The sequence below is a fragment of the Engraulis encrasicolus genome, chromosome 20, assembly GCF_034702125.1.
Source record: "Engraulis encrasicolus isolate BLACKSEA-1 chromosome 20, IST_EnEncr_1.0, whole genome shotgun sequence".
Classification (NCBI taxonomy): domain Eukaryota; kingdom Metazoa; phylum Chordata; class Actinopteri; order Clupeiformes; family Engraulidae; genus Engraulis; species Engraulis encrasicolus.
In genome coordinates this window covers 48,146,147-48,172,646 of record NC_085876.1, presented here as the reverse complement: position 1 = coordinate 48,172,646, position 26,500 = coordinate 48,146,147, and the positions used below count along the sequence as shown (strand labels likewise).

General features: G+C 45.2%; 2 protein-coding genes across 3 annotated transcripts in view; one reads left to right on the top strand and one right to left on the bottom strand.

Annotated features, from left to right (window-relative positions):
- The window catches only part of smarcc1b (SWI/SNF related, matrix associated, actin dependent regulator of chromatin, subfamily c, member 1b), a 42,583-nt gene extending 24,391 nt beyond the window's left edge, over positions 1 to 18,192 (bottom strand). For both annotated transcript variants that reach the window (XM_063186044.1, XM_063186045.1), the window contains exons 1-11: positions 17,950 to 18,192; positions 17,043 to 17,162; positions 16,252 to 16,337; positions 15,405 to 15,486; positions 14,863 to 14,955; positions 13,259 to 13,328; positions 13,033 to 13,102; positions 12,685 to 12,760; positions 9,762 to 9,887; positions 2,394 to 2,476; positions 1,252 to 1,373 (exon numbers count right to left, since the gene is read on the bottom strand). In XM_063186044.1, coding sequence (XP_063042114.1) covers positions 1,252 to 1,373; positions 2,394 to 2,476; positions 9,762 to 9,887; positions 12,685 to 12,760; positions 13,033 to 13,102; positions 13,259 to 13,328; positions 14,863 to 14,955; positions 15,405 to 15,486; positions 16,252 to 16,337; positions 17,043 to 17,162; positions 17,950 to 18,126 — 1,105 coding nt within the window. In that variant the 5' untranslated portion in view covers positions 18,127 to 18,192. The remainder of the gene's footprint in view (positions 1 to 1,251; positions 1,374 to 2,393; positions 2,477 to 9,761; positions 9,888 to 12,684; positions 12,761 to 13,032; positions 13,103 to 13,258; positions 13,329 to 14,862; positions 14,956 to 15,404; positions 15,487 to 16,251; positions 16,338 to 17,042; positions 17,163 to 17,949) is intronic.
- Positions 18,193 to 18,698: 506 nt separating this feature from the next.
- The window catches only part of LOC134436706 (pneumococcal serine-rich repeat protein), a 29,293-nt gene continuing 21,491 nt past the window's right edge, over positions 18,699 to 26,500 (top strand). The window contains exons 1-4 of the mRNA XM_063186043.1: positions 18,699 to 20,588; positions 22,104 to 22,264; positions 24,413 to 24,751; positions 26,445 to 26,500. The exon at positions 26,445 to 26,500 is cut by the window's right edge and continues 86 nt beyond it. Coding sequence (XP_063042113.1) covers positions 18,912 to 20,588; positions 22,104 to 22,264; positions 24,413 to 24,751; positions 26,445 to 26,500 — 2,233 coding nt within the window. The 5' untranslated portion in view covers positions 18,699 to 18,911. The remainder of the gene's footprint in view (positions 20,589 to 22,103; positions 22,265 to 24,412; positions 24,752 to 26,444) is intronic.

The window sequence follows — 26,500 nt, the reverse complement described above, 5'->3', positions numbered from 1 at the left end:
TTGTTATATAGTAATAATAATCAGGGGTGCACATAACTTTTTTATGGCGTTACTCATATGCGCACCAGCAAATATGTTTTGGTACGCACCTCATTCGCGGTAAAAAAAAAAAAGTCCGCAGTGTCGGAGGATAAAACATGATCACCACGAATGTTGACACATGTTGTTTGAAGGCTAATGCAACTGGTGCAAGGTAGCCTAATTAAAAATGTGTTAGTTTGGTATTCTTTAAATCTTAATTAGCCTACAAATGGTCAACATGTCATCTTCAAGTAAAGTGATTATTGTCTGAATTTCATCTGTTTTTGCCGATTTCGCCGTCATGCCTGGTAACTGACGCACAGGCGGGGAATAAACTTGTAGGCCTAAGCGGTGTCCGTTTGGGATATGGTGGGAGGAAGCTGACGAAATTAAGAAGTGGAGCTGGCCGGGAATTGCGTGCATTTAAGAAGCCACGCGCATGCATGCATGCTTTCAGTTTTTAACTTCTATGCGTCGGAGTTGCCAATGAGAATGACGGGGGTGCGCGTCCATTTTCCGGAGTTAACAGAAACAGACGGCACAATTCCATAATGATGGAGGGAGGAGAGAGCCTCGGGAGCTCAACTCGGTCGCGCCGACTGTCGTTAGATTTAGGCTACAGTTGATATAGTGACATGTCTATTTTTAGGCATTCATGAGAAAACGGGACACATCGCGTCCCTTACCTGTTCAACACGGAACGCATGATTCCACTGCCACATACGGAACGATTCCGCATTTCAAGGGACTGGCACTACATTTCTGTCCGCTCATCATTAGCCTCAGGCCACGGCACTTGGAGCCACTTCTCGGAAAGTTATTTTCAATCTCACTCAATTTTCTTTGTTGTTGGCGAAACTCCAAAGAAACTGATTAGGCTACTGTTACCTGTTTCTTTTTGGACATGTTTGACCATTCACCAACATCAACAGTCTCTTTCTATTTAACTTATCTTTCAGGAGGGATAGTCAGTACGCAAGTGCGCTGTAGTGACCAAGGTGGCAGTACGCATTGCTAATTTTTGGTGCGCATGCGCACCTGCGTACCAGTTATGTGCACCCCTGATAATAATCATAATATATAGTAATAATAATAATACTGTAATGTTGTGTAATGTAATACCATTCTTGGGCAGTACGACTTTCTCCATATTAGGAACAGGCGTGGGGTCTACAACAGTATTGTTATATAGTAATAATAATAATACTGTAATGTTGAATAATGTAATACCATTCTTGGGCAGTATGACTTCCTCCATGTTGGGAACTGGTGTGGGGTCCTCCATGTCTTTGGTCAGATCCTCCTCTGGCTCCTCCTCCTGCTGTTGGCCACGCCTCTTGTAGTAGCCAGAGCTGCGGAGGAAGGAAGACGCACACGCACGCGCGCGCACACACACACATAACATATTTATAGGCACACACATGTACATACGCACACTTGCACCGAGTTGCATGCATATAATTGCACATCACATGCCAGTAGTTAGCACACAGGGCTAAGGCGCCTCTCTTTCAAAATGTATAAAACACCTGTAGTTTACATACTGAGCTATAGGGCTGGGTAAAATAATCGAGTTAATCGATAATCGATCGAATCGAAATTCACATAATCGATTCACAGGGCACAAAATCGATTTTTTGGTTCTTTTTCTTTTTGTTCTTTTTGTTTAATTTAGGTCTATGGAAAATACCCAGTAGGTATTAGTCAATTAGTCCTAGGCCTACTTATTACAAATTAGCAATCTGTTAACACTGTCAAGCCACAGCCCTTTGACATTTTTATATAAAAATAGGCAACAGCATCTTTTGGGGGAAATCCTGGCACCAAGAAGGGAACGGATTGAATCGATTCGGAATGAATCGAATCGAATCGAATTGAATAGTGATTAATCGATTCAAAGCCCTAAGAATCGAAATCGAATCGATACAGGAACATGGCTGCCAGCCCTACTGAGCTAGCAACCCATTCAAACACATCAACAGTTGGCTTATGTAGCTAACGCTTCACTTTAAACAGACAGAAATACAGTTCACACCTTTATTACTTTTTCCGAGGTTAGAACATGAATCATTTAGATCTCTTTTAAAACGCCACATATAAAACGTCTGCAGTTCTGAGAGGTGAGGAGGAGTACGGCTCCACCAGAGAGAGTAGAGAGAGAGAGGTTCCATTGGCCCATTGTTTCCGGGTTCTACTGTTGCAAGGGGGAGGGGGGGGGAATCTCCCTTTAGGCAGACCTAAGGACAGTTCTATTTAATGCTAGGAGTATTATGACACGCCCCTTTAGGCAGACCGGAACCTGGTCATGTTAGGTGCCCATAGAAACCTATTACATTGGCATATCTCTATACTTAAAGAATCTCTGGTCATACCCTTTCTTTGATCCTTTCTTCCTGGGTTCCGTCGGCTGAGGAGAGGGGGACCGCCTTCTCTTCTTCCCACTCGTCTTTCGCTCCTGAAACACAAGAGAGATGAAACAGCGTCTAATCCTGTCTGATGAACACACACACACACACACACACACCTCGGTACACTGTCAACTTGTGGCTGAGTGCAAGCACAATTATGTGTGTGTGTGTGTGTGTGTGTGTGTGTGTGTGTGTGTGTGTGTGTGTGTGTGTGTGTGTGTGTCTGTGCACGCTTGTATCGGTGTGTGTGTGCGCTCGTGTGTGTGTGTGTATGAGCGCGCTTGTGTCTGTGTGTGTCAATAAGAGATACAGCAAACTTACACTTATGATACACCAAACATACACATTTGATACACCAAGCATACGGTAATTGCTGAGGGGCAGGTGAATGAGTGAGTGTGTGAAAGTGTGATTGTATCTGTTCTTTGCGTAGGATGAATGGGTGAGTGTGTGAATGTGTAAGTCTATGTACGGTTCCTATTAATCACATGTGTAAATGCACTATCGCTGGATGAATAAGTAACTGCAACGGTGTCATCGTATTGTACCTCTTTGTCGCGTGTAGGATGAATGAGTGCGTATGTGAATGTCTTTGTCTAATGTGTATGAATGAGTGAGTGTGTGAATACCTGACTGTATGGTACCTTTTCGTTGCGTATGAATGAATGAGTAAGTGTGTGTAAGTGCGCTCGTATGGTACCTCTTTGACAGGGGTGTATAATGCACTCAGTATGTGCGAGTCTACGTACAGTACCTCTCGTCGCGTGTGTAAATGCGCTGGTGTACGAAGAGAGAGGGAGTGTGTGAAAGTGTGATTGTACTAGGGCTGGGACGATTAATCGACTATACAAATTAGTCGACAAGAATTTTCATAGTCGACTAATCGTTTCATTTAATTCAATGCTTTTTTACTTACTTTACTACTGCTTTATGACTTTATTGAAACCTGAAATTGCCCAGCACGTATTAATTGGACGTTGTATCTCCGAGTAAATAAGCTACTATCATGATTTAAAGCTCATTGTGAGCTCAGGGACCTAATTTTAACGGTTTCTTTCTTTTTCTCCCAATTTCCTTGAAAATTTTTTTTTTTTATAATATGTTTATTAGGCAAACCATCAAAGTAATACAGCCAGATATATCACAATTACATAGGCCTACCATAGTTTTTTTCATTTTTCAAACAACTTAACCCATACCCCCAACACACCCACCCGCCACCCCAACTCCACCCATGTAATGAAAGTAACTTAAAACATTATATGGGAAGGACAAGACGGCCTATACATAACAACTTAGAAAGATACACATACATGAATAGACATATATGAAAAGGAAAATAAAAATAAAAACAAAATTGATAAATAACAAAATGAAAGATAAAATAAAATAAAACATGCATATAAAAACAAATCTTAAAGGGGGGGGGTGTCACTAATCTTCATTGTCGGATACTTGGTTAATATTTTGTGGATCATAGGAAAGGAGGGAGTCCCACGTTTTATGGAATGTTTTCAAGGATCCTCTAACTGTATGCTTAATTTTCTCTAAGTGTAGGAAAGACAAAAGCTCTCTAAACCAGGAACAAGAGCCAGGTGGTTTAGGGCTCTTCCAGTGAAGTAGTATTTGGCGTTTGGCTATCAGTGCAGCAAATGCGATAAACATCGCCTGGTAACTGTTAAATTTCCCTAAAACAGGGGACACACCAAAAATTGCAATTAAAGGGCAAGGGGAGATTTGAATATTCAGGACTTCAGAAAGAGTGGTGAAGAAAGATGACCAGAAAGCATATAATTTGGGACAGGTGAAGAAAGTATGTGTATGGTCTGCTGGAGAGTGAGAACACCTGATGCAGAGGTCATCCGCATCTGGGAACAGCTTTTTCAACCTGGCCCTAGTATAGTGAAGCCTGAAAACCACTTTGAATTGAATAAGACTCATTCGTGCACATATGCATGTGGTGTTAATCCTAGCCAAAACATCTGTCCACCAGAATTCATCTAATGGAAGACCAAGTTCCCTTTCCCAAGTATCCTTAAGTCCCAGAAGGGGAGACTGCTGGGATGAGATGAGAAGATTATGTATTGATGAAATGCGACTATTAAAAACTGAGGAGAACATAATGTCTTCTATCAAAGTTCTCTCTGGCAATGTTGGGAAGGAAGAGAACTGAGCTTTAGTGAAATTTCTCAATTGAAAATATCTGAAAAGATCATGGTTTGAAATACCACATTTTTTGACCAGGTCCGCAAAGCTTACAAAAGAGTTACCTGAATAAAGGTCATTGAAGGAGACCACTCCCACATTTCTCCATCGCATAAAGGTCTGATCTATACTGGAAGGTAAAAATAAGTGATTGTTGCAGATTGGAAGGAAAACAGATGGAGATTTGAGACCAAAGTGATGCCTAAACTGCTTCCATATCTTTAAGGAAGAAAGTACCACAGGATTATTAGTGTGTTGAGAAGGGCGTGTAGAGAGAGGAGCAAAGAGTAAGGCAGGAAGTGAGGATGTAGTGCAAGAGTTAGCTTCAATTACACACCAGTTAATGTCTGGGTGATGATACCATTTTTTAAGCATTTGAATGTTGGCTGCCCAGTAGTATAACAACATATTTGGTAGAGCAAAACCCCCTACCAGCTTGGGTCTCTCCAGCATTCTTTTCTGAATCCTGGGAATCTTACCAGTCCAGATAAAAGAGGATATAATGGTATTCAATGATTTAAAAAAAGATTTGGGTAGAAAGAGAGGGAGTGTCTGAAACAGAAATAAGATACGGGGTAGTATGTTCATTTTGATTGTCTCAATCCGGCCAATAAGTGAGATAGGTAGGGCATGCCATCTCTGAAGGTCTGTTTTTATATTCTCAAAGAGTTTCATAAAATTGTTTTTATGAAGAGAGCTAAGTGAATGGGAGATATTAACGCCTAAATATTTAAAGCCACTGGGGGAAAACTGAAAAGGCAGTGTACCTGGAGGGATTAATTTAGCAGACTGATTGACAGGGAAACAAAGACTCTTAGCAATATTCAATTTGTATCCTGAGAAAGTTCCAAACAATTTAAGTAAATCCACAATTTTATCAATACAATTTAGAGGGTCAAGAATATATAACAATAGATCATCAGCATAGAGTGAGACTCTATGTTCAAGGCCTCCTCTAATTATACCAGAGAAATGTGGGCAAGATTTCAAGGCTATAGAAAGGGGTTCCACGGCTAGTGCAAATAATAATGGTGACAAGGGACACCCCTGGCGAGTTCCACGTGTTAGTGGGAAGGGAAGAGATATGTCAGAGTTAGTTTTAACACTAGCCATAGGAGCAGAGTATAAAAGGCGAATCCAAGATATAAATTTAGTTCCAAACCCAAACTTGTGCAATACAGAAAATAAGTACTTGAATTCGACTCGGTCAAAGGCTCGTTCTGCGTCCAATGACACAATCATCTCTGGAGTTGGAGAGGCGGAAGGAGATAGAACCACATTCAAGAGACGACGTACACTAGATGATAACTGACGGCCAAGGATAAAACCTGTTTGGTCTTCTGAAATTATATTGGGGAGACAAGTCTCAAGTCTGCGTGCAAGCACCTTTGCTAAAATTTTAACATCATTGTTAAGTAGACTGATGGGTCTATAACTGCCACATAAATTAGGGTCCTTGTCTTTCTTTAATATAAGGGAAATCAACGCCTGATTGAGAGTTGGAGGTAAAACACCCTGTTCCAAAGAGTCATTATAAACATCCAGTAGTAAGGGTGCTAGCTGAGTAGAGAACTTCTTGAAGAACTCTACTGGATAGCCATCAGGGCCAGGGGCTTTGTGACTACGCATTTGAGAAATGCAGGAGGTGATTTCTTTTAGCTCAAGGGGTTCCTCTAAACTTCCTGACAGGTCTTCACTTAAAGATGGGAATTCTAGGTTATCTAGAAAGGAGTCCATGGACAAACTATCAGAAGGAGGCTCTGATTTATATAGAGTAGAGTAAAAAGAGGAGAATGCTGAATTTATGGAGGCGGGGTCTGTAGTTAGGTTATGGGAAGCATCATAAATTTGTGAAATAAAGCGTGAAGCACATTGGTGTCTCAACTGTGAAGCTAAAAGGCGGCCAGCTCTATCCCCATGCTCATAATACGTTGCTCTTGTACGCTGCAATAGGTATTCTGCCTTCCCAGTGGATAATAAGTCAAATTCAGTTTGTAATTGTAAGCGTTTGGCAGTTAGATCAGGAGTAATTGTTATCGCCTGTTGTCTATCTATGTCAATAATGGCATCAGTTAATTCTTGTTGCTTCAATTTTCTACTTTTAGCCAGGTGTGTACTATACGATATAATACAACCTCTGATATATGCTTTCAATGTTTCCCATAAGAGAGAAGGAGATACTTGTTCAGATCTATTCATTTCTAAGAAAACATTTATGTTTGTGGAGACATGGTTACAAAAGTCAGAATCAGCAAGCAAACTAGAATTAAGCCTCCATCCCCCTTGATGCCTTGGAGAACTTGATGGCAGGCACAGGCCTAAGATATGGGGGGCATGGTCAGAAATGACAATAGCAGAGTATTGTGCTTTGCTAAGAAAGGGTAGAAGAGTCTTATCAATAAAAAAATAATCAATACGTGAGAAGACCTTATGGACAGCAGAGTAGTATGAGAAATCCTTAGCACTAGGATGTAAAAAAGCGCAGGGGTCAACACAGCCAATTTGTTCCATGAAAGTTGTTAACGTCTTGGACATAGCTGATGGCATCCCTGTTTTAGATTGAGAACGGTCAATAGGGCTAGTGGTGCAGTTCAGGTCTCCACCTAAAATTAATTTGTGAGTATGCAAGTTTGGTAATTGAGAAAAAACATTTGACATGAAACTTGGGCTATCGCAATTTGGTGCATACAAGTTTGCAAAAACCACTGGAGTTTCAAAGAGTAAACCAGAAACTATAATATAGCGGCCATAGGGATCAGAGTGTATCTGATCAGGAGAAAACCTGATTCTTTTATGAATTAAAATAGCCACGCCTCTGGATTTACTGTTAAAATTGGAGTGGAAGATCTGACCAACCCATGGCTTGCGTAGTCTAACATGATCTTCTCTGCATAAGTGTGTCTCTTGTAAAAAAGCTATGTCAGTTGAGAGGCTCTTTAAGTGTGAGAGGACTTTACATCTTTTAATTGGCCCACCTAACCCACGTACATTCCAGGTTACTATATTAACTGGGTGTCTATTTGATCCACCTTGCATTGTAGAGGGAGTTGTCATCTAAACCAGGACTTTGAAATCATGAAATACTAAGTGAATCATATGGGATCTACACCAGGGGGGCACACCCCTACTAAATAGAGAGCAGTGACACAGATTAATAGGAAACGAATAAAAATAAAACAGAAAAACAAATAATATTGGACTAGATAAAAAAGAGACAATTGGCCTAACACATCACCCACCCCACCCCCACCCCCCACCCCCTAACCACAAACCCCCAAAATTTTAACAATGAGCATAACAGTCAAAAATGTCTGAAGCTCGTCCGCTTGAGCGGCGAGTAGCCAGAGATAGTAGACATACATCCGATTAATCATGTAGTGTTAATCCTACTCCTAAATGAAATTGCTATTATACCTTGAGCAAACGATAAAATAAGACATAGAAATAAAAATAAACAAGGGTGTAGGGAAAGAGCAGACATTGAAACACGATCTGCATAAAGACCACTAGATGGCGACGTTGCTCCACAAAAAGCAAAAAAAAACACGGCACACATGATTTCCCCACACTCAAATGAAAACAATCTTATGCGTTACTAGAAAACTAAACGTCAAATGAGACTACTATTTTAGATAGAAAGGGCCCTGAACACCTTTATATTAATTCACTGAGGATAAAACTTTCAGATTAACATTACAAAGAACCAGCCAGCCAGGCTGGGAATCACCTGTAAGCACTAGGCAGCAACTTTAAATGGACGAGTCCGCGGGTAAGCCCTCCTCCTCAGCTGCCGTCGACTGTGCACGCCGTGGTGAGATGTGTGTTGTTGATAGAATGGTCTCTGCGTCTTCTGGGGTATTGAAGAAGTGTTCTTTGTTTCTGTAGGTGACGCGGAGACGGGCTGGATATATCATGCCAAACTTGACGTTTTTCTTGTAGAGGAGCCCTTTGACATTGTTAAATGCTGAGCGCTTCTTTGCCACTGCTGCAGTGAAATCCTCGAAAATTCTGATTTGGTGACCCTCGTATGAGATATTTTTGTGAGATTTTGCCCACATAAGCACAATGTCTTTTTCAACGAATCTGTGAAACCGTACAATCAGAGCGCGCGGTCTCTGTGCAGACTCTCGTGGGGCTGGGCGAGCGACTGCTCGTTTATTGGGCTGATTCTGTAGGGTCCTGTGAGCGCGATCCAGCTCCGGTGGCTCAGACAAAGACCCATCGAGTAAAGTGTGGAACATTTTAGACATAAAGCCTCTGCAGTCACCTCCCTCGATGCCTTCCGGTAGTCCCAGCACACGAAGGTTTTGACGCCTTGATCTTGACTCCAAATCTTCCACCTTTGTTTGGAGCGCGGCATTCTCCTCCATCAATGAATCCAGTGTACATTGTAGCACACACACCTCATTTTCGATCTGCGTGATGCGGTCACTGTGGTCGGTTAGACTAGTTTCCATTTCCCTGATTGTGCCAGCCTGGGTGACCAGTGTTGACTCTATCGATTCAACCGAAGAACGAATAGACTCCAACGAGGTGTCAGGAGAGTAGTTAGGTTCGGTCGGTCATAGTTTTTCTGAGTTTTTCCAGTTCTGTGACAAGTGCCTCAGTCGTCAGTGGAGCATCCGCCATGTTGCTAGCACTTGCTTTATCCTGGCTTGGCGTCGATCTTCCACCAGTTTTCCCCATTTTGCGCATAACGTATAACTGTATATTACCGTTATATTTCCATATCTCACCAAATGTAAGACACGTGAAGAGTTAAGGTACTTTCGTTAAGTTATAAACTGAAAGGTATCGGAGCTCACGATTCTCGCGTCTTAACACCACATCACGCCAACCGGAAGTCCTCAATTTCCTTGAAAATTAAAGTGCTAGAGTACTTTGTTTGTACTTCGTTTGACTAATCGACTATTAAAAAAAAATAGTTGATAGATTAATCGGGAGAAAAATATTCGTTTAGGACAGCCCTAGATTGTACCTCTTCATCGCATGTGCATAATGGACTCAGTATATGCAAGTCTACGTACCTCTTCTTCGCGTGTGTGTGAATGAGTGAGTGTGTGAAAGCGCGACTGTACCTTTTCGTCGCGTGTGTGAGTGATTGAGTGTGTGAAAGTGTGAGTGTACCTCTTCGTCGCGCGTGTAAATGCGTTGGCGTTGGATAAGGCTCTTGCCGCTCTCGTCCACCTCGTAGTCTTCCTCGTTCATCCACTCGTTAAACGAGTCCGACTCCAGCGCCCACTTCACATGCACCTGCCACACAGGAAGTCATCGAAACAGCTGCTTATAGACACTTTCATTCCACAGAATAAATGTCAAACTATGTTGCACCTTGATTTTGTCAGTGCTCCATACATTAGCAGTCGTGACCATAGCAGCTACCAATGTATATTAGCATAGGTCCTGTATGTCTATGTTATAGGCTGCTAATGTACAGTCATGTGTATAATGCCATAAATATGTGTACGTCTATGAAAAAGGCTACTAGTGTTCTATATAGTAGCATATGTATCTGCTAATGTAGGTTAGCATACTGTAAGCATTTCTATGTGAAAGGTTTGCGCCCCCAATATCAGACTCGCTCCCACTACCACTACTTTTAAATTCAGACTGAAAACTTATTTGTACACCAGAGCCTTTGCTTCCTAGTTCTTACCTTTATGTCCTTCAATACCTTTTACATATTTTATTTTATTTATGCATTTTATTTAAACACTTTGCATAAGAATAACTATTTAATTCATTTATTTGAAGGCTTGTGACTAGGACTGGGTACCGAAATTCGGTTCCTTAATGGAATTGAATGAAAGGCTAAGGTTCTACTTGGCATCGAAACGTGCCTTGGCTGTCGGTTCCACATTTCGGTTCCTAGATGTCCATCACGTCAGTTATCATTTCGCATTTATAACCCCAGAACGTTAAGGCAGTCAGAACGGCAGTCGCTTCTGGCAAAGAATCTGGTAACATTAATTGTGATCACATTCGGGCTTGCAGAGACTGCTGGCCCTTTTAAACAGGTCGTCAAATCATCTATGGATACTTCGCTGTTACGAGAGAAACTACCATCAGCCCATCTTTAATTTGTGTAGGTTTACCGAGAAGAGTAGCCTATTTCTAGCGTTTGTAGACGGCAACGAATTCAAACTTTGTCTTCGACACAGCCACTGCGAGCCAAGAAACAGCAAGAGGTGTGCAAACGAAGCATTCCATCATTCTCACGCAGATGGTTACATCGGCGTATGAGGAAAGTAAAAGTCGGCAACACTGTTCACTCCACCATGAATCATCAAACAGTGTTGGGGACCTTTTCCCTTTAGTGGTGGGTGCGCGCATTCTCTGACTTTTTGGATTACACCGTGAATCATTGCAAAGTTTAAATTTCATGTCAATAAAATGTAAACTCATATCAGAAGCATCAGGTGAGCTCAGTCACTTTTGGCCGCGAGAGACTTTAAGACAGTAACGTGGATTATTGAAACTGAAGACTTGATTTCTTCTACAGTATGTGGATATTTTTTTTTCCCATTTGGTAGCCTATAATTACGGACCATGCAAAGAACTCGAAACAGAGGGCGCCCAGTGCTTCACTGCGTGCGTAACAAGCTATAGCCAAGTCGCCTCCGCCCGTTCCCCAAATCCACCCGCCTACTTATAAGTGATGATAGTTAATTATGTATCCACTGTTTAAGTCAGGAATGGATATCGACATGATACGGAGTTTGTATGCATACAATTTGAAACGGTGATGACATTTAAAACTGAGTCAAACGGCCATAAACAGCATTGTAATGAAGGGTGTCGTAACGGCAGCATGAAGGTGGAACTTTAATTTCACGACGACATTCTGGCTAAAAACTCGCCCTGGCTGCTCCCCTGTTTCGCTTTAGGACTACAAGTGTGAACCAAATAAGCAAAACAGCATGAAGGCAACAGTAGGCTAACGGAAATACCGACGTGACCTGAAATCAAGCGGGCGGAATTGGGAGCCTTTCGCCGGCGAATTGTGCTGAAACTAGATTTTGGACATGCTGGACGTTTTCTCCAAAATTACGATAGAAAGGGCCACCAATGTTAGCTAATATTGCTCATTACCTCATCTACACAGTTGCCGCTATCCAAAAATATACGATAGCATAATCAAATAGTATTTGAAATAGTGACATTATCACGTTCACAGTGAAGTGATCAGTGAAGTGGGCGGAATTTGGCGACCTTACTTGTTTTAAAAGTGTTTGCAAGAACAGCATACCTGTTAGCTACAAAAAACTGCAATATTGCCTGATTTTAAGACAAAAGTTGGAAAAGTTTCAACAGGCCAAATCCTGACAGTCAACGGGACGGCAGTGACAGGTCAGACAGTACACCATGCTTTTCCATTTAACAGTCCCTGCGCGAGGCCAAAATCCCCTCACACAGGGCATGTTTTAAAAGGAGCGTGTGCAGCGTAAAAAATGAAATATGAGTTTCTCCTTGTTGTTTTGCCGCTCAAGTTGTCTGGGGCTGATGCAAAACTTCATGCTGGTTCAGTTTGTAATCAGGTAAATTCGCACGATTGTCTGTGCGATTGCCATGAACATCGACTGTATGACTATGACCTGATGCTCCGATGCTCCGATGCACACCCACGAAATGGATAGGGTTGGATTTAGATTGTAGTTCTCAATTTAAAATAAATTCCTGGGAACTTCAACTGGATAATGAGGTAGGCTCGGTGGTCGTTTGAGATTTTTAAACATTTCGTTCAGTGTTTATAAATTAGGAACCGAAAATGGCACCGTCAGGAACCGGCATTGAAACGTAGGTTCTGGAACCGGAACCGAAAAATTCTGATCGGTACTCAGCCCTACNTGTGACCCTTATGCAGCAAAAATGTTTCATTATGCTGCTAAAATAGCTTTACTGTTTTGATTATTGTTTTAGTTGGACACTGTACAGTGTACACTGTGTTTAAATGTGGTTTATAAAAAAAAAAGGTGCTTACTAATGTACTGTGTATGATCATATGTATCTGCTAATGTAGATTAGCATGTGTAGCTGCCGGCTAATGTACCTTCCATTGGCGGCCAGCGCTGGGTGCCTCTTCCACCTCTGCCTCGATGTCACTGCCAGGCAGCCAGCTGTCGTAACTACACACACGCACACGCACACGCGCACGCACGCACACACGCACACACACACACACACACACAATATCGATGAATTAATTTCCATGTATTCCAAGTGTCATTAGAGTATGTGTTCTTGTGTTCTTCTAAGAATGAGTAAAGGAGTTACAGTAGATTGTTTGCAACTATATGCAGCATCTTTGTCTGTGTGTGTGTGTGTGTGTGTGTGTGTGTGTGTGTGTGTGTGTGTGTGTGTGTGTGTGTGTGTGTGTGTGTGTGAGTGAGTGTGTCACCTGTCAGGGTGTGCTCCCCAGTGCACCAGCACGTGTTTGTCTCTCCTCAGCACCGGCCTCAACCACTCATCTGCAGGGCACAAGGAGAGACGTAAATGAACGCATCAGACATGTCACGTCATAAAGAGACACGTACATTAACGCATCAAACATGACACGTCTCTCACAGACAGACACACAGTACCACCCACCCACACACACACACACACACACTTGAAATGCTGACCTTCCTCTTGTGTGTTGAGTGAGGGGTAAACATGATGAGTGGCCTGAGCCGCGTCCTCCGTTACAGAGCCCTGGAGGAGAGAGAGAGAGAGAGAGAGAGAGATGTGTGTAGAGAGAGAGAGAGATGTGTGTAGAGAGAGAGAGAGGGAGAGAGAGAGAGAGAGAGAGAGAGAGAGAGAGAGAGAGAGAGAGAGAGATGTGTGTAGAGAGAGAGAGAGCGAGGGAAAGAGAGAGATGTGTGTAGAGAGAGAGAGAGAGAGAGAGAGAGAGAGAGAGAGAGAGAGAGAGAGAGAGGATGGAGGGAGGGAGAAAAGAAAAAGAAAAAGAAAGACAGAAGGGATGAGAAAGATACTTTATATGCAGCGTTTTTTTTAACACTGACTCAAAATTCTAATCCTTTAACAAGACGCATAGGCGGCAGATCATGTACCCAAACCACCACGCCCCCCTCTGCAGAGCTGAAACAACCCCTTACAGCAGGGATGTCAAACTCAGGCCCGGGGGCCAAATTTGGCCCGCGGAGCCATTTTATTTGGCCCGCGAGATCATTTCAAATGTGTATTTCAGTTGGCCCACTATTAATATTTAACGTAATAATACTTGAACATGAAGTTTAATGTGTCACAGGAATATGAGCCCAGGGCCCAGGACAGTGAAACGGCCCAGAAATGGGCAACAGAATACTGTAATTTGCAGGCACATTGATCTCAGGGTGTCTACAGGTTTGACCAAGTCAAAATTAAGACATTTTAAGACTTTTCAATACCATTTTCCAAATACAATTAAGACCAACTCGCTGCGTTTACAGGTTTTAGCAAGTCCAAAATAAGACATTTGAAGACTTTTCAATACCATTTTCCAAATTAAATTAGGACCAACTCGCAAGATCATACACAGGTTCAAATGAAGCACAAAAACCAATTGGTTATTTACATTAATGTAGCCGTTTGAAAACACAAAACTATACACAATGAAACTTTACACTAAATAAAATTCAATAATGCGTTCTAAAATACACTACATGGCTACAACTCCCGATTTCCGTCGCGAAGTTCATCACATGGCTGACATAATTATTCCTCCCTAAATTAAGCTGCACAAATTTAAGACATTTGAAAAATTAAGACAAAATAAGACTTTTCAAGGCCTTATTTGGTGAAAATGACATTTAAGACTTTTTAAGGACCCGCGGCCACCCTGTGATCTATAATGGGACTCCGTTTCTGGAATTTAAAGATGAGTATCAAGTGTGTGCATGCACATTTGTTTTTTATTAAATGTTGAGTTTGGCCCTCGACTTCACTACAGATTTTGATTTTGGCCCCCGGTCGATTTGAGTTTGACACCCCTGCCTTACAGCACTGAACATATACTTCTCCCAGGCTGAATTGTCCGTAGTCTGCCACTATTCCCCCAATAGTCCCCCAAAAGTGGTTGGGTTGTGGCTAGGCTGACAGTGGGGAAACGTTATTGTTTTCTCCACGGAGACAGGGCGTCAGCGGAACGCGAAGCCACAAGAACAGGTCGAGGACGTGCGAGTAGTGCTCATATTGGAAAGCACCCAATGCACCTTCTCCCCTGTCGCAGGATGATGAGGTCACTCACCTGGTGCCGAGTGATGATGTCACTGACCCGACTGGCCAGCTGCTGATCCAGAGTCGCTGACAGATACACCACGGGCCACGCCAGGCAGCCATTCTGGAGACACACACACACACACACACACACACACACACACACACACACGCACACACACACGCACACGCACACGCACACGCACACGCACACATACCTTAATACAATGACTTCTAATGGGTTGTATTATTATTATTATTATTATATTATAATATTACCATTGTTACGAATGATATTATTATATTTTCAACATCACCATCATTATTATTATTTTGTAGTAGTATCCTCACTATTACTACTAATAGCAGTAGAATTGTCATTATGCTACAATACAGATTAAGGTATATCCTTTGATATTACTGACACCTGAGGTGCATTTCTCGGAACCATAGTTGCTAACTCCATTAGCAACTTTGTTGTTTGCGATGGAATTTCCTATTGGAAAATACCAAAGTTGCTACAACTACGCGTTCGAGAAACACACCCCAGATGAGATTATAAGTCTTCCCTACCTGAAGCAGAGCCTTCTCCACCGCCACAAACATCTCAACGTTCCGCTCCATCCTAGACGCATTCTGCAGGTCAAACCTCCGCCTGAGAGAGAGAGAGAGAGAGAGAGAGAGAGAGAGAGAGAGAGAGAGAGAGAGAGAGAGAGAGAGAGAGAGAGAGAGAGAGAGAGAGAGCACAATAGTGATATGATGAGAAACAAATAAACAAAAGACTAGAGACAGACAGCAAGGTGCTAAAATGTCTATAGTACTTCTATAATACAGTTATCCATAGTGTTTGCGTATGTATATCATGTTAGTTACATTGTAATAAATGTTTAAGTAACCTTTAGTAGCGAGCAACTTCTACCTATAAAGTATTTATTATGCATTTGTAAACACTTTATTAGCTAGACATTATTACTATCATTTCACATCTGTTAGTTTTTATGCCGTCTGTCCACCATTCCCTCTGCCTGCACTAACAACCTCACCAATACAAATACACATCTCATCTGCACTAGACACACACACACACACACACACACACACACACACACACACACACACACACACACACACACACACACACACACACTTGCATGCATGCCCACTTACGCACACACACACGCATGTACGCGCACATACAAACACACATACACGCAAGCGCGCACACACACGTATCCATGCACGCGCACACACACACACACACACACACACACACACACACACACACACACACACACACACACACACACACACACACTACATGAATACACGCACACCCACACACCCACACACACTACATAAATACACGCACACACCCACACCCACACACACTACATGAATACACGCACACACACACACTCACCAGCCCTGGTCCAGCTTGAACTTGTAGACGGTGCCGAGGATGTGGCAGAGAGCGCCTCCTGGTGCCATGTCCATGAAACACCTCGTCTGGAAAACACACCACAGTGTAAGCCATGGCACGTGTGCACGGGCACGGGTGCACACACACACACACACACACACACACGTAGTTGTGCAAGCAAGGGTTTGGGGCTGTGCACAAGGAGAGACGGACACACACACAGACACACATCACACACACACACACACACACACACACACACACACACACACACACACACACAAGCACACACACACACAAGCACACACACACACACACACACACACACACACAAGCACACACAAGCACACACACAAGCACACACAGACACTTACGGGTAGTTTGGTGTGTGAGGGGTTGGTGGTGTGCACAAGGAGAGACGGCCGGACACACACACAGACACACATCCCATGCATGCACACATGCGCACACTAGCACACACAGACACTTACACACATCACACGTACACACACACACACACACACACACACACACACACACACACACACACACACACACACACACACACACACACACACACACACACACACACTTACGGGTAGTTTGGTGTGTGAGGGGTTGGTGGTGTGCACAAGGAAAGACGGCCGGACACACACACAGGCACACATCACACACATCCCATGCACGCACACATGCGCACACACAGACATTTACACACATCACACGTACACACACACACACACACACACACACACACACACACACACACACACACACAGAGACACACTTACGGGTAGTTTGGTGTGTGAGGGGTTGGTGGCGTGCCGTCCAAAAGCCTCTTCCTGAAACTGGAGCAGCTGGACCACCAGCGAGCCGAGCGCCCTGCCTGATGGAGCATCCGCCTGCACATACTGGACGGACACACACACACACACACACACACACACACACACACACACACACACACACACACACACACAGTTACGCTGTGTGAATACGCTGTGTTCTACTTGACGGAGCATCCGCCTGCACACACTAGAAACACACACACACAAACGCGCACTCTGTTGGACTAACATGTGTCAATGTCATGTGAAAAGGAAGGATGTCATGGGGGGACAGGGCAAACAGAACAAGCTCTGGTTGTGACTTGTGACAGGTAAACAAACGCATCAAGGCTCTGCCATCTCTGCTGTCCGTGGTGCCAGCGCCACACACACACACACTCTCACTCTCACACTCTCTCTCTCTCTCTCTCTCTCTCTCTCTCACACACACACACACACACACACACACACACACACACACACTCTGTCGCAGATGTTGTATGCAGTCCAATATTGTCACTAGTAGCCACCATATCAACACAACGCTCCCATTCACTGAGTAGGCAACAGCATTCTGGGCAACAGACCTGGCTGGCTGTGGCACACATTCTGATACAGCATCGCTCTGACAGAGCAAGTAACCATCTGATTGATGAGAGTAGGAACGGTTAGCTGATAAACATAGCGCTAGCCTAGCTACCCGTGTTTTTATTAGTAGGTTCGGATCAAGCATGGGTCTGTTGAGGATGCTTTCTGCAGCACATTTGGCTCCGAGACCTGGCCATCGTTACGAGTTAGCTTTGCGAGACTGGGGAATGGGATGGGAATGGTCAGATGCGTGTTGTTCAGCAGCAGAGGAACTAGAATCTACCTTCTTGTAGTGCTTCCCAATCCACAGCCGAACACCCTCCAGTTGTGCCACCGTGTCTGGACTCTCCCAGAACTTGGCCGAGGGGGTGCCGTCCTTTCTCCATCCCGGAGAGGCACTGCTGCCACTCGGCTGACTGCTGCTTATTCCTCCGCCGAGCCCGCCTGGTTGGGTCGCCATTGTTATTTGGCTAACCTTTTTTTTTCAAACTGCGTTGCGTTGCGTAAATGGCTCCACTAGCCAACAGTGGAGAGGAAAGAACACTCCGCCTACGTGCGGCAGGCAGGGGCACTGCGTCATCCCGCACTCACGGAGGGATACTCTCGCGAGACAAGACTCTACAACCCACTGTGCTTGTGTGGAGGATGTAAAATGCTTTTTACATTCAGTTCAAATCCACTTCAGTGAATTTAGCAATTATAGTTGATTAAATTACATGATTACATGAATTAACTTTGTATTTTATTTCATATTAATTATACTTTTTAATTATTTGTCTACCATTGCCATTGAAACCATCCAAGCACTCAAAGTCAGATTATATTATATAATGATAACAGCCAGGGGATCAAATTAAGCTGAACTGATGGAGAAAAATACCATCGGTTAGGGCTCTTCTGTTGGCCGACAGGCTTGCCCCACCACCACTCTGGCTTGTCCTAGAAACCCAGAGCCTTTCATGTTTGGCAATCAACTCAAAATGCCCTCAGCCCTGGAGAAGAAGGTTGGGCTAGTCGCGGCTCATGCGCACTGGCGAGGGAACCAGAGAACTGCTGCTGACGGCTAGAAGAAGGAAGGGAGAGGCAGAGAGAGCTAGACGAGACGGACATAAAAGGGAACCCCCCCTCCTCCGATCGGCCGCTCAAAAATACTTCATTTAATTAAAGATTAAAAAGGGAAGGAGGCAAAAAATCGTCGCCATCGTTGCCGCAGGCTCCTCGCCAGGCCATGCCAAGGACACGGCGATGTACTACTACTTCAGTCGGCCCAAAATGAGCGTTAGCGCGGCTGGGGGGGCAGCAGCTACCGCGGGGGTGGGTGCTGCTGGCAGGGCCAGGGCCGGGCGTCTGCAGAATGGCAGCCGATGTGTAGGGGGAGGTGGCTGGGGAGAGCTGGTGAACGGTGACGGGGGATTCACCGCTACTTCCAACGCAAGCCCTACGGATCGCCGCTATGGCCAGCAGGCGCGTAGCCGAGTTGAAACGGAGGCCCAGACCAACAACAGCGAGTGGGACAGAGACCGAGACGTGGATCCCGACTCTGTTCCCTGCTGCCTCGGCGCAGAACCGGGACTGGGTACGGCGAGGCGAAAACGGAATAACAGCAGCAGTAGCACTAACAGCAGCGCATGCCTCTTTGTGAACGGAGGCATTATCACGCCCGACCGAGCTGGTGCGTGTAGGCAGCGCAGGCAGCCTGGTGGTAGTGCGGTGGTCGGTAGACAAAGCCACGGATCACCACCACCACCACCACGAGAAGAGAAAGATAACGGCGTCAATATTGATCAGGAAGCCGAGGGGTGCACTAGGCAAGGCGGGGGCGAACGAAAGCAGACTTCTTGTATGGACTCTCTGGCGTCTGCGAGAGGACAGCAGCAGTATGGCAGAGCCAGCAAACCGCAAGCCTCGGTCACCGGGAGGAGGAACTGCAAAGGACAGAGTCGGAACCACCAGAGTCGGGACAAGGGCGGCGGAAACGGAGCTCTACTCCTTTCGGCCACTGGCGCTGCAAGGTGTGGCCACCACCAGCACCACCAAAACGCCGATTCGGCGAACAGCAACAGCAAGCGCCGTGGATGTAGTTCTAGCAGCAGCTACGGCCGCGGCCCCTCCAAACGCGTGTGCTATGCGGGTACAGGCACGGGCAGGGCTGCGGACTGCGACACTACGGACAGAGCGAGGGCGAGGAGGATGCGGAGGGGGAGAACACGGACACACCAGGAGCAGGAGCTGGGTCCCGGTGGTGGTGGTGGTGGTTCTCCTTTTACGCATGAGGATGGGAGTGAGGGCGACGGCCAACGGAGCCTCCTACGGGCAGCAGGTCGGGGGGAGGATGATGATTCGGTGGTGGTGGAGGGGGACTGTGCGCTCAGTCGCTCGTGCTCAACTGGGTCTCGTAAATCCAGTTCGAGAGCGCGTGGAGCAGCAGGTGACACTGCCGATGCTGATGATGCAGGGAATGTAAACAGCATCAGCAGCAGCAGCAGTGGCGACATGGTGGCACACACGCGCCACACCGCCAAAGGGCGCGTGAGACTCTACCGTGTGCGCTCGTACCTGGCCAGCACTTCCTCCGCTGGGTACCACAACGGTCACGGGACCGGGACTGAAGGGCGATGCTGCGGTCTGAACGGGAGTAGCAGCAGCAGCAGCAGCAGCAGTAGTAGCAGCAGCAGCAGCAGCAGCAGCAGCATCACGTCCTCCTCCAGCTCACCGAGCCCTCCAGACACAGCCCTGCCCAGCAAGCGCACTCCTCAGGCGGGGAACCTTGGCGAGCATAGCGGGGTGAAGGAGGAGGAGGATGATGGGGGTGGTGGTGGTTCAACTGATGGAGCAGCAGCAAGCCCCTCTCAGCCTCCAGTGGTACCCAGCCTCTCAGATGCTGACAGACCAGGTGTGGGGGCTGGGGATGCAGACCATCAGGTGAGGATGGAGGCGGTGATTGAGGGCCGGGTTGATGTCTGGTGAGGGATGATTTGGTTGTAGTTTGCAGACACACAGTTTTGATCAGGCGGGTAAAAATAATTGATTCTAAATAACTTATATGAAATTATAATAATATAGTAATAATATTATTTGTTCTGTTTGTGCACATGAATGCTGTCCTTTCCTGGCTTGCATGACAGTATTTTGTCCTGTATGGTCTCATTTTGGTGTCTTTGTATCTTTTAAATGGCATTAACATTAGATTTAATTGACACCTTTATCCAAAGCGACTTAGTTGTTTAGGTACAGGATATTAGGAACATTCCTGGCTGGAGTAGTCGGGGGTTATGTGCCTGGCTCAAGGGCACTTGCATCCGTGGGTGAAGAGTTAGGGGTTAGACCACCCACACAGACCCCAAGGCCACCTACACTCTTCTTGATGGTGAAGGGGTGGGCCTCGAACCTGCAACCCTTAGATCAACAGTTGAGCCATTAGGGGTACGTGTACCACTAGGGGTACGCGAGCACACTGCAGGGGGTACTTGGGAAAATGTTATTATTATAACAAATGTATGGAGCAGTCACATCAGGAGAGAGAAAGCGATATAGAACATGAATTAGGGGGTACTCATGGCACAACTAAGAGGCTTAGGGGGTACGCGAGACAAAAAAAGGTTGGGAAACACTGCCTTAGATCAACAGTTGAGCCATTAGGTCGTGTTCTATCACACGTACAAGCATATGTGAAGTAATTTGCTAATAAAGATGACTCCAATACATTTTAAGAACTGCAATCCTTAGGCTGTCAGACCTTCTTGGCTCCGAAATCCTTACACCACTGACTGACCACTAATGACAAAAAGGAGGAACATCCCGCCACACTCCAAATTCCACTTTTCCTTTAGCCATAGAACACCGGCTCTTAGGCCATCCAGACATGAATCTGGATAAATATAACTAAGCATATCTGTTGGTAAAAATATCTGTGTCCACACTATTGTTTTTAAATAATTTTCGGAATGTTCTGCTATTAGTACAGGCAGGATTTTCAGATTTATACTCTTCAGCTGCTGCTTTCAAATAGCAATAGCATTTTTGGTGTTCATTAAATTAACCCATTGTGTCCTGGAGTGACATATACGCTGCATTATGGTTCTTGGGATTTGAGCTGTTTTATTTAAAATGTGGGTAGATTGGAGCTGAATGAACACATTCTAGTGCAAAATGAAGGTTCTAGCTTTCACATGCAACTTATTTCATGTTTTTGTTTGCTTCGGAGGCCGAGATATTTAGGTTTTAATAGGGAGAGGGCACCTTTTCCCAAAAAGGGCTTAGGCTAAGATGGGTTAATGTATGTGGGATGAGTATTATACAAAATGTTGTGTTTTCATACGAGTCCACCATAGTGTGTCCGGGGGCCTTACTTTGCTGTGTGATTTCCTTTTTATGTCTTGCCCATGTTGACAATGAAGTTGACCCTGACTCTTACTGTTGACCTTTGACCTTCTTGAGGTGGAGGTGGCGTCGGGGGAGGCGTGTCGTCGGCAGGCGGAGCTGGAGAGGCGTTCGGAGCAGGTGCTGCGGAGGCTACAGGCCGTTCAGGTGAAGCAGGTGGAGAGACACGTCTGTCAGCAGCTCCAGGGACTACAGAGGGCCACCAGTGGAAACACCAGGTACTGTACTAATACCTACACTGCATTACATTACACTACATTAGAGAGACACGTGTGTCAGCAGCTCCAGGGACTACGCAGGGCCACCAGTGGAAACACCAGGTACTAAGATACTACTGCATTACATTATACTACATTAGAGAGACACGTCTGTCAACAGCTGCAGGGACTACGCAGAGCCACCAGTGGAAACACCAGGTACTAATACCAACACATTACAATATATTACACTGCATTACAGTACCAGGTACTAATACACTACATTACAGTATGTTAAACTACATTACACATTATACTACAGTAGAAAAACACATCTGTCAGTAGCTCCAGGGACTACGCAGGGCAACCAGTGGTACCCCCAGGTACTAATACCGACTCATTACATTACTTACACTGAATTCCACTATGCTGGCCCTACCGTAGCTCTAACGGTAGGGCACTCGACTGCTACGCGGCTGACCCGGGTTCGATTCCGTCCAAAGTCCTTTGCCGGCTCTTTCCCACCGTCTCTCTCTTACAACTCGTTTCTTGTCCCACTCTTAAAGGGGTATGCCACTATTTTGGGGCTTAATACAGTTAAAATCGTTGGCTGGGGTTTATAAAGGTGGTAAAGTGTCTTATTTTTCATGTAAGCCGGTGTCTTGCTTTAAGACAAGTTAAAAGAGGGAATATGTCGCTAAGCTAGTGAGAGTCAATGTATCCGTGTAGCATGCTACAATGCTACACGGATACATTGACTTTCACTAGCTTAGCGACATATTGCCTCTTTTAACTTGTCTTACAGCAAGACAACACTTAACATGAAAAATAAGACACTTTACCACCTTTATAAACCCCAGCCAATGATTTTAACTGTATTAAGCCCCAAAATAGTGGCATACCCCTTTAACTGCCCTGTCATAAAAATAAAGGCCGAAATTCCCCCCAAATTAAAAATAAATAAATAATAATAATTACACTATTCAACCCTAGCAAGACATGTCAACCAGCAGCTACAGGGATCACGCAGGCCCACTAGTTAGCGTAGCAGCAACAGCAAGTTAAGAAATAGCTTAGCACAGCACACGCTTTAAATACCCCCCCCCCCAATATATATTTTTAAATAAAAAAAATAAAAAAAGAATTACACTATTCAACCTTCGCAGCTACAGGGATCACGCAGGGCCACTAGTTAGCGTAGCAGCAACAGCAAGTTAAGAAATGGCTTGGCACAGCACACGCTTTGAAGCCCGGGCAGGTTAATGAGTCTACAGGACTGACTGGATGACACACATCTCCTGCCAAGCCAAGCACACACACTCATCACTCAGCCTCTCCAGTTGGACAGCTAGGCCTGAAATTGAAAAGCCCAATTGGGGAACTCCAACTCCCATTGTCATTGTGACGCAGCACTCCACAGCACAAAAGTGCAGACTGCACAGAACGAAATTTCATTTCTTCCTCACCCGTGCAAGGGGGCAGCCCCCAATGGCGCCCGAAAGGGAGATGTGCGGCGGGACAGTACCGTCCTCTCAGGGTACCTCAGTCATGGAGGAGGATGGGAGAGAGCACTGGTAGATTACTCCCCCCACCAACCTGGCGGGTCGGGAGGCGAACCGGCAACCTTTGGGGCTACAAGTCTGATGTCCTAACCACTTACCCATGACTGTCCGGGTCGACTATTGATGATTTTAATTTAATATCTCGCAAAAGCATAATTCTAAGGACATATTCTTATTTTGCAATCAGGATGTTGAATGGGCAATAGGCTGAAAAAGGTGAAACTTTATTGTTTTCTCCGTGGAGGCGGGCCGTCAGCGAAGGCTACGAGGCTGCAAGCACAGGTCGACGAGGAGGGGAATTAGGATAATAATAATTATTATTATTATTAGTGCAAAGGGAAAATAATCTGCTGCCACACGGATGTCTATTTTCTGTTATTTATTTTTTCAGTGCAGTAAGACTAACGTTTCGACATGCGTCTTCATCAGAGTCCTCGAGGACTAATAGACATCCGTGTGGCACCAGATTCTTTTCCCTTTGCACTTATTCCTGCTCTGGTTGCACCGGATAGTCAATTTAGAAGCGCGGAGTGCGTATCTCCTTCGTTTTTACAATTGTTATTATTACTTTGGCAATCCTAACTCATCACGGTTGTCCGTCCCCCAGGTACCGGGACCGTAAGAGCTCCTCCTGCTCCTCCTCCTCCTCCGCGGCGTCAGCATCAGCATCAGCTTCAGCATCAGCATCAGCAGCTGGAGTGGGGCCCGTGGTGCTGAACCATAGCTCTAGGAGAGAGCTCAGTCGCCTGGCCTACAGCTGCACCGAGGTGCTCTCAGCAGCAGGGGGCGCACTCGACTCGGACCACACGGCCAGCAGCTCCGGGGGAAGCAGCGAGGAAGAGGAGGAGGACGGGGAGGAGGAGGTGGAGATGATGATGATGATGATGAGGGGGGCGATGAGGAGAGGAGCCTCGGCCTCGACATACATGAGGTCACTCAAAGCAGAGTGAGTGTATGTGGATCTGCTGTGGTCCACGCAGGCACACACACACACACACACACACATACACACACACATGCACACACATTTGAATTCAGGCTCCCTCTTTCTGTGGACCTCCCATTAGCCAACAGTATAATATGATGTATGACAATATGAGTATTACACACACACACACACACACACACACACACACACACACACACACACACACACACACACACACACACACACACGCCTTTTGAATTCTGTTTCTCTCTTTCTGTGGACCTCCCATTTGCTCCCATCATTAGGATATAAACCAGGGAGGTCCAGGGGGCGTTTGTTCAAAAAAATTAGAGAACCACTGTTCTACAGTAACGCCCAAGACGTGCACCTGGGTAACTGGATGCACCTATCGCTGTTAATGTGGTTCATACAGGCACAGCTGCCAATAATGATAACTGTTATAGCCAGGCTATGCCCTCCTAGTAGTGACGCAAGACCTTCGGCGTTGCTTCTAGTCAGGGCAATATAATCAGAGCAATATACATATCGTTTCTGAGTTTCCAAAAAAATTGGGAACTACGCCCACTTTGTCGGGAACCAATCAGCTTTGAGCAGCTCAAGCTGCCCTGGGTATAGGTGTGTTCAAGGCAGTGATGTGGTTTAAGCAGAGATGTTGTATTGGGACTAACAAAATGTTTGGTTTAAACTTCGGCGCAGCCTTTTCTGGCCTCGACCAGTAGCAAACCAAGGGATGCGGGTTAAGCCGTTTGGCAAACGTTAATCATTATGCACGGGGTCAGACCAAGTCTCGAACAGAGATTTGAAAGTCGATGGTAGTCAGGCTGGATAACAATAGCATACTATTGCAAAGGAAATTTGGTCAGTGGTGATGCATCTGAGGCAACTGCTTCATCTGCCAGAACTTCACCAATCCAAGAAGCAAACACCATTTGACGAGACCTCAATTTTTGTCCCCGCAACTCTCCACCTGTCATGTCAGACATTTCGTTCCCTGAAACAATACACACGCACACATGAGCACACACACACACACACACACACACACACACACACACACACACACACACACACACACACACACACACACACACACACACACACACACACACACACACACAAGGCAGGATGCCTGTACAAACACAGATATGGCCTAAGCTAAAAGGCATAATAATCACTGACATTTAAAATGGAATATTTAGTAGCCTGCCTTTGTAAGCGCTAGAACACACACACACACACACACACACACACACACACACACACACACACACACACACACACACACACACACACACACACACATACACACACACACACACACAGTAATCTGGAATGATTTTAGATGAAGTAGGCTATATATCATACTGCAACACGCACACACACACAGACACACACAAAATTGAGTTTTAAGTTTTGTTGAGAAAATAAACACATGACGTGTGTGTGTGTGAGAGCGTGTGTGTGAGAGCGAGTGTGTGTGTGAGATAGACTTTATTAGTGCTCAAAGGGGAAATTGAGTGCCACCTGGCTATCCTTACAACACATAACAGGAAGACAAGATACAAATAATAATGTGTGTGTGTGCGTGTGTGTGTGTGTGTGTGTGTGTGTGTGTGTGTGTGTGTGTGTGTGTGTGTGTGTGTGTGTGTGTGTGTGTGTGTGTGTGTGTGTGTGTGTGTGTGTGTTTCAGGAGGCGGGCTGCAGAGCTGCACTGGGGCCAGGAGAGGGCGCGGCTAGGCAGCCGAT